Raw genomic sequence first — 7,106 nt, 5'->3', positions numbered from 1 at the left:
CTGCACCACTGAGGATGTGATCAGCGATGGCTGACGCGTTCTCTCATTAATCCTTCACAAGCCAAGCTCCAAAAACCTTGCTAAAGAGCTTCAGGCTCCAACCTGACAATGAGTTCGAGCATGAATTTGGCTCAGCATTATCTCTTCAGGGGAGGGAAATTTCAGTACTCACCGCAAGGTCTGGACTTCACCTTCAAGATAGCTGTAACAAGCAGCCCACATTTCTCCGACATCGTGTTGACATTCCTACTCAGTCAGTTCGTAGGAGTTTAGGCAGGGAAGATATATAAACTCCCATCTACCCTCTATCTTTTCATTCAGAACATCCTACACACAACCATCTTGTTCCTCATCGACTTGAAAACTTCGGCCGCCATGTTCAAAAACATCGTTACCGCAACTCTGCTCTCCTCTGCTCTTGCCAGTGCCTCTACTGCGCACGCGGATGGCAAAGCACCCTGTGCAAAGGTTCACATGATGCTTGCGCGCGGAACCACCGAAAGCTATCCTGGTCTGCTCGGGTCTTTGACTGACCTGGTCATGGATGCTATTCCGGACAGCGATTACGAGAATATCATCTATCCTGCAACCCAGGAAGGATCGACCCCCAGCTATGAGGAGGGCATCTACAATGGCACTGCGCAGCTGAAAGCTTATGTCAAGGCTTGTCCGGAAACCAAGGTGGTGCTGTTTGGATATTCTCAGGTACTTCCCTGTCCTTCGGTTTGTGTTTCGAAAGAGTATCTTACTGATGCTCTCGTAGGGAGCCATGGTTGTGAGCGATATGTTGGCCGGTGGCGGCGATAATGGAACTTTGGGAAATATCACTGCTCCTGCTGTTGATCCTGAGACTGGATCCCATAGTAAGTGACTAACCTGGATGTACGTCAACAAGGTTTATGTTAATTATTATCAGTCGCCGCTGTCCTTCTTTACGGAGACCCCCGTCACATGCCCAACCAGACGTACAACGTCGGAGATGTGACTGCAACTGGCGTAAGTTATAACCAATTAACCATGAAATAGCTGAATTGGCTAGTTGGCTAACATTCCACCTAAACCAGAAATACCCACGCACTCCCGAGCAACTCGCAGCCCTGTCCATGTACGCCGACAGACTCCACGACTACTGCGACGACAAAGATGGTGTTTGCGATGCTGCCGGAACTAACCTCTCCGCTCATTTGGCTTATGCTACCATCTGGGACAAGGTCGCTGCTACTTGGGTTGAGAGCATGATGCAGAAATAAGCTTTAGCTTGATTCGTGAACACGCGATACCGCAAAGGGGATGCATTCACCAGGGCCTGGGACCGAGAGTTATGTTCAGGGGGTGGTTGGCTTTCGTTCTTGTAATATAGCATCTTTACACTTCGTGACATAGTGACAATGTACCGTATCTTATTATACATGAAGATGGAGTTTACAGTCTATAACATTGACTTGGTAGTCGCGGGCGACATGGAACGCATGGTGCTGTCGTACAAGCCTTGTTGTATGGCTAGGTGAAAACACGGCTCGTTATTCACGCGCTCCTATGACATAACCCACTTGTCGGACTACAGATGACCGTGAGCTAAGCCGGTGACTTTCTAGCGTTGCCCGAGACCGTTTCTGGAAGTGAATAGACGCGCAAATTATTAGGGCCCACATATTGGGCAAGTTCCGAAACCCGAATGCCGAATGCCGCGTCTCCACTTTGTCCCTGTGGACCGGCCGTGTTGCTATCAGCTCAAATGTAGATCACGAAATGGGTCGCCACATCAGGGCTGGTTAGAAGGTGCTGAACTTTGGCTAAAGCTAATATACTACTATGTTTCAGGGCTCGACAGAAATGTCGGTTTTGCTTGCCTACACTATCGGCATAGTATAGTTACGAATTGCTGGGTCTACCCCTCGATCGGAATGTATATATCACTGAGAGTGCGATTTAGTGAGTTTACCCAACTGCTTGACCACTAGTATTACAAAGATCACGGATTCCACAGAGTCGAGTTGAACATATTAGATATGTCGGTCGTAGGCGGCATGTACGTTCCAAGTAATGTTTGAAGCGGGTCTTCAGGATAAAATAGTTGGTCTGGTCCAGTGGCTGAGAAAGCTTCGATGTCCGGGAGAATGAGAGACTCTTCATTCTGTATCGAAGTAACGTCAGCAAGTGACTTGGAATCGAGAGCACAATGGAGACATACCGTTGCCTGGTTTGGATCGACAGCAAATCCGGAGGAGTCGTTCTTGTCGCTTGTCATTGTTACTCTATTATCTGCCTCGAGGCGTGAAGTCCTTCGTGCGTCTGTGATCTGCAACCTGGCTTGTACATCCCGCACAAATTGACGAGCAATGTGAGAAAATTCAGCAGCAGTTGATGCCGGCAAAGAATCCCTGTTACTGATTTCCCAACGGCTGAAATAACCGGCTGCTATGTCCAAGAACGAGATATTGGTGGCCGTCTCTTTGTGGAAAGGATTGTGGATCACAAAGTCAAAGATAACAAAGAGAGCGGAAATAGGCACAATGCCCAGTTGCCTGTTACAATTAGGATTTGTGAGGACATGGACCCGGACGCTATCTCTTACCAGGCTGGAATGTGCGCCTCATGCTCAATATAACGCGTATGATATATAACAGCTCGAGCGGTCTCCATAAGTTGACGCTTGGTTTCTTGATTTGTCTCATTCTGTTGGTCGACTGTAAGATGGATCCGAAGCCGGCACATAGACATAACCAAAGCGTAGTAGATGAACCGTATTTGCAGCGCCATATCTTGCGCGCAGGGGCTCTTGCCTTTCGAGAAGCGAAGTGGGGTCCCGGGCTGATAGGGTTCGGGAAGAGTTTGAATCCAAGCTTCTAGCTCGCGAGACATCGAGTCTACAGCCGCGATGCGGGCACCTGTATGCATCTGAACCGCACTCACGGAGAAGAGACATTCGTAAGTGCGAGACATCAGGCGACCCAGGCGCGCTGTCGTTAACAACCAATCAAGCTGTCCCGGAGTAGTCTCGGAACATGCTGGAATAGGACAGCCTATGTCGTAGTCAGGTATCATCTACATTTATTATTAGTCAGGGGGCCATCGGAATGTAAGTAGTCTTACAGAGCCACGGCCTCGGAAAAAGGAAGTAACTTTTTCCAGCCAATATATAACCCAGAAAGCTCTATGACACGATGTTTCATCCTCTGTTTGAACGTATGCGGCGTTGTATCCCAGCAATTGGACTATTCTCGCGGCCTCGGACATTAGGGTCTCGCCAATCGGAATGCAGGAGAAGTTCATTGTGAAGATTGCCTATGATTTATTCAGCGAAATGCATGATGTTTGCATTACCTTTTCTGCTCACCATCGCTGCCAATGCCTGGTTGGGCTGTCAGCTTGAATCCGGAATAGAGTGAAGAATACGCACTTGGACATGAAGTAAATTTTGGGGTGGAGCAAGTATTCTTGGGAACAGGCTCAATGCAAGCTGAAAATACTTCCATGCTTTCCCTTTGCCTGGAACAAATGATCCACCATCTACATACTGGCATCCAAGTGCCAGCAAAGTATGATATAACGCACAGAATGGCGCATTGTTTGCCAGTAACTCCGGTAATTCTGGCCCTGAGATTCTCCGCTCAAAGTCGGCGCGGTCCAGAAAGGGTGTCAAGGGGTGTAAGTCATCAAAGTAAACTTTGTCTAGGCGTTAAAATTTTGGCCCAGAACGACAAAGATGAGCATCTGACCTTTGATATAATGAGCTGCCTCCTCATCGGAAACTTGAACTGGTGATGCGGGTGTGCTGAAATCGATGCTGATACCATGTGCGTGCTGATGCATAGCTTCTCCCATAGCATCGAGTACATCTCTCAATCTGCCGTGGCCCAGCATATTGGTCAGGGAGTGAATGTGGCTCTCCGAAAAGAAGGCCATGCCAGTACTAAGGACTGAGCCAGAACTGAGCGGGTGCTATGACAATGGGGGTAGATGGCTGCTTACCTTGGTTTTCACGAGCCTGCGCATATTAGCTGTGTTCGGAAACAGAAGCAGAAGTAGAAGCAACTCACCTTGAACATGCAGCATGCCTCGCGATTCCTGCCATCTGCATTCTTATCGACGAGAATTTGGTCAACATAAGATGCCGAGGCATCCGTGGACACAGATGCAGCCGAGGACGCATTATAATTCGATGGAGGTACAGTTGCTACCCATATGTGTATCAGCATCGAAAATGAACCCTCGACAAAAAATGTCATGTACCTGGGCTTAAGATGTCTTCTGACTTCTTTGGCCTCAATTGTCTGCGTGTCAGGCTATAGTGACACTCAACTTTGCGTTTCTATCAAACCTCAAAATTCATAAGCGTCATATTGATCACATCTTTTTGGAAACCCGACCACACCGCTGAACCCACCTGGCAAGGGGTGCAGACTGCGCTGCTTGAAGGGCCTACCGCGCAGCATTAGTTGGCCGCCCAGGCTACCGTCAACTGGAGACAGGTATGTGTCATAAGGAAATATATTTGTAAAAAGAACTAGCAAGCGGGGACGGAGCTGCACTCACGTATGCAGCGAGTCTTCCTTGTCTTGCAATTGTCGCAAGACTTAGCCACGCGGGGTTGAAGTTTATCGGTCATTGTCGCAGCTGCGTCTCGGATTACGGAAGTTGTAAGATGAAGCCCGATGACGGCACCACCCTACAAAGATGGCAGCCCGGGTGCCCCCTCACGTGACATCGGCTTTCGTACGTTGACCCACCACGACCTTCGGCTCTCGATTTGAAGTCCGGCAGAATCGATTTGAACGGAAAAACAAGGTTCTTAGGCAGTAAATTCCACAGTTGGATTAGTACTATTGTCTTGGTGTTTAGTGCTTTCGAAAAGGGGATGCCAAGTCAAAGTTTGCCGCAAGACGAGTTCCGCAACTAATTTTCGATAGAATATACCGTTGAAACATTTGAGTCACCCCTGCTGCTTCGTGGCCATCGGTATATCATCGTACTGGTCTACTCAGCAGAAATATGTTCCAACATTCACTAATAGATGACCACAAAATCTTCAAAACCGGGACAGCAAGTTCTACATCCTAGACTCCAGTTTTTTCCTCCGAAAAGCTTCTAGTGACATTGTCATGCAGGAGAATACTGGCTCATGATATCACAGAAGTTATTACTGTTGTCGTGGCTGGGGGCCTCGAGGTGTTTCGTCAGTTTAGAACGGGCTTGATCGGGCGCGCAAGTGACTGTACAAAAGCACTGTTAGATACTTGCACAATCTACAGGTATGCAACCAGACTGCTGGCACTCACGTAACTGACAGACAGCGCTCGAGGCAATGACCTCATAAAAAGCAGGGTGCCCTATCCCATTCCAATCCCACAAACGGTTGCTATAGCAGAGCCATAGACCCTGGTATCACTGTTGAACAGAAATATAACCGAATGGGGCACGGATATATATACAAAGATGGGTGAGCATAGAGTGTCCCCTTCCAAGTCGCCTTATGACAGGAACAATGAGAATTATTAAGTCTATTATAACATCGATGCGAAGCGTGGTGCATCATCAGAAAGACCATGTGCCGCCTAATCCCTTCAAAACTCCCTCGACACGATGAAATATGAAAAGTCGCTACTCAGACCCCCGAACGCGAATTACCAGCTTCCCCAAACCTCCCCGACCGCTATACACAGTCCCACAAGCCTTTCTCACGGCTTCAATGTCTTGCAAGTCGACGACTGTTCCCACCACTGTTTTGAGTCTCCCATCTTCGACATATCGCGTCAATTCATCCAAGTCCTTACCAGACGATACGAGAAACATGTAGGAATACTCTGTCTTGTAACGGCGTGCTCTGACCTTTCGAACCTGATCAGTGAGATTGAGCCCCATCCGAAAGGCGAACGGAATAGTGGGTTTGTGAGGCAGGTCCATGAGAGGTGAAGCCTGTAGCTGATTTCCAGAAGGTAGAGTTGAGACTGATACAATACGGCTTGATCCCGGGCGCATCAGACACAGGAGCTCCATGGAGAGGCCAACAGTATCAAAGAGAAAGTCGATTGTTCCATGTTCAATCGCATCTCTGGGGTCGGTGTTTGTGTAGTCGATAACTGCGGAAGCTTTAGAGAATGATGCAGAGATGGCAAGTGACTATAGGCTCTTACCCTGATCAATAGTGTTTTCGCCCAGGAGTTCTTTTAATTTTGGGATTTTTGCAGTCGATACTGTAGTGATGACCTTACCCGCATGGAATACATGTTTGGCAAGTTGGCATGCAAATAAGCCGGTCCCGCTCACTATATGTCGTTAGCTAATTGAGCAATATATAAGATTGATAGGGCGTCGAACATCCAGCAGGAACAAAGACAGTTTTTCCGGCAAGGTCACCACGATATAGGCGAAGAGCCTGAAGGGCGGTCATCGCTGCTAATGGAATTGAAGCTGCTTCCTCAAAAGACAGCGAAGGCGGCTTAAGACCAATATGTTCCTCAGAACATCTGATAAATTCGCTACATGATCCTGTGTTTCGCTTTCAGTAAGTCGAGCCATAGAGATCGGGTACAAAACTCTTACCTCGGGATACTTCGGGGAGTCTAATATACACAGCGTCTCCGACCTTGAACTTTTTCACGTCTCGCCCAGTTTCTTGAACAACGCCGGCACAATCGTACCCAATTTTGTAGGGAAAACTGACTGTATTAGCATCATCTCGATTGATGGCAAAAGCTTATACTCACGGATCTTTCACAGCGAGTTTCAAAGCGCCATCGGCTCTCTTGACGTCAATAGGATTGATGCTAGCGGCGTATACCTTGACTATCACATCCTTTGAGTTGACCAGAGTTGGAGTGGGCAATTTCGAGACCAGATACTCGGATGGTTTCGAGTAGGATGATATATTTAGGGACAACATTTCCATTTTGACTATTAGTGGAGGTGTAACAGTAAATGGCAGAAGGAACGTTGATGAAATAAAGCAGTTTAAACTGCGTACTGAATGTACAAATAGTGCGCAAGGAAGAAGGCGACCGAGGCAATATATGATTATATGTTCCTTTTGAACGGTTCTCAGGAAGATTCACGACGGAGCAATAATCGTTCCGAATAACATAAAAAGGCTATTACCACGTCCACTC

The 7,106-nt window shown here is 47.7% G+C and overlaps 3 protein-coding genes across 3 annotated transcripts; 1 reads left to right on the top strand and 2 right to left on the bottom strand.

Moving 5' to 3' along the window:
- The first annotated feature begins 340 nt into the window (after positions 1-340).
- Positions 341-1,288, top strand: BO88DRAFT_128591 (putative acetyl xylan esterase (Axe1)). Its single transcript, XM_025701376.1, has 4 exons — positions 341-705; positions 764-863; positions 917-996; positions 1,065-1,288. Exons 1-4 carry the CDS (start codon positions 376-378, stop codon positions 1,248-1,250), a joined length of 696 nt encoding a protein of 231 aa, XP_025559673.1. The 5' UTR covers positions 341-375; the 3' UTR covers positions 1,251-1,288.
- Positions 1,289-1,972: 684 nt separating this feature from the next.
- BO88DRAFT_347598 (fungal specific transcription factor domain-containing protein) lies at positions 1,973-3,813 on the bottom strand (the record flags this gene model as incomplete). Its single annotated transcript, XM_025703383.1, has 7 exons — positions 1,973-2,134; positions 2,192-2,525; positions 2,576-3,045; positions 3,094-3,285; positions 3,338-3,352; positions 3,401-3,666; positions 3,720-3,813. 7 exons carry the CDS (start codon positions 3,811-3,813, stop codon positions 1,973-1,975), a joined length of 1,533 nt encoding a protein of 510 aa, XP_025559672.1.
- A 1,423-nt stretch (positions 3,814-5,236) lies between these two features.
- Positions 5,237-7,019, bottom strand: BO88DRAFT_371342 (NADP-dependent oxidoreductase). Its single transcript, XM_025704200.1, has 5 exons — positions 6,708-7,019; positions 6,544-6,659; positions 6,319-6,489; positions 6,135-6,266; positions 5,237-6,080 (listed from the first exon to the last, which is right to left on the bottom strand). Exons 1-5 carry the CDS (start codon positions 6,887-6,889, stop codon positions 5,602-5,604), a joined length of 1,080 nt encoding a protein of 359 aa, XP_025559671.1. The 5' UTR covers positions 6,890-7,019; the 3' UTR covers positions 5,237-5,601.
- Between the last annotated feature and the right edge of the window lie 87 nt (positions 7,020-7,106).

This window comes from Aspergillus vadensis (assembly GCF_003184925.1).
Source record: "Aspergillus vadensis CBS 113365 unplaced genomic scaffold BO88scaffold_23, whole genome shotgun sequence".
NCBI classification, from domain to species: Eukaryota; Fungi; Ascomycota; class Eurotiomycetes; order Eurotiales; family Aspergillaceae; genus Aspergillus; species Aspergillus vadensis.
This window is presented reverse-complemented; position numbering and strand designations above follow the sequence as displayed.

Coding starts and splice junctions, on each gene's coding strand:
- BO88DRAFT_128591 (XM_025701376.1), top strand. CDS start 376: ATGTTCAAAAACATCGTTACCGCAACTCTGCTCTCCTCTGCTCTTGCC. Junction 706..763: donor TGCTGTTTGGATATTCTCAG/GTACTTCCCTGT, acceptor ATGCTCTCGTAG/GGAGCCATGGTTGTGAGCGA. Junction 864..916: donor TCCTGAGACTGGATCCCATA/GTAAGTGACTAA, acceptor AATTATTATCAG/TCGCCGCTGTCCTTCTTTAC.
- BO88DRAFT_371342 (XM_025704200.1), bottom strand. CDS start 6,889: ATGGAAATGTTGTCCCTAAATATATCATCCTACTCGAAACCATCCGAG. Junction 6,660..6,707: donor AAACTCGCTGTGAAAGATCC/GTGAGTATAAGC, acceptor TAATACAGTCAG/TTTTCCCTACAAAATTGGGT. Junction 6,267..6,318: donor TGTCTTTGTTCCTGCTGGAT/GTTCGACGCCCT, acceptor AACGACATATAG/TGAGCGGGACCGGCTTATTT.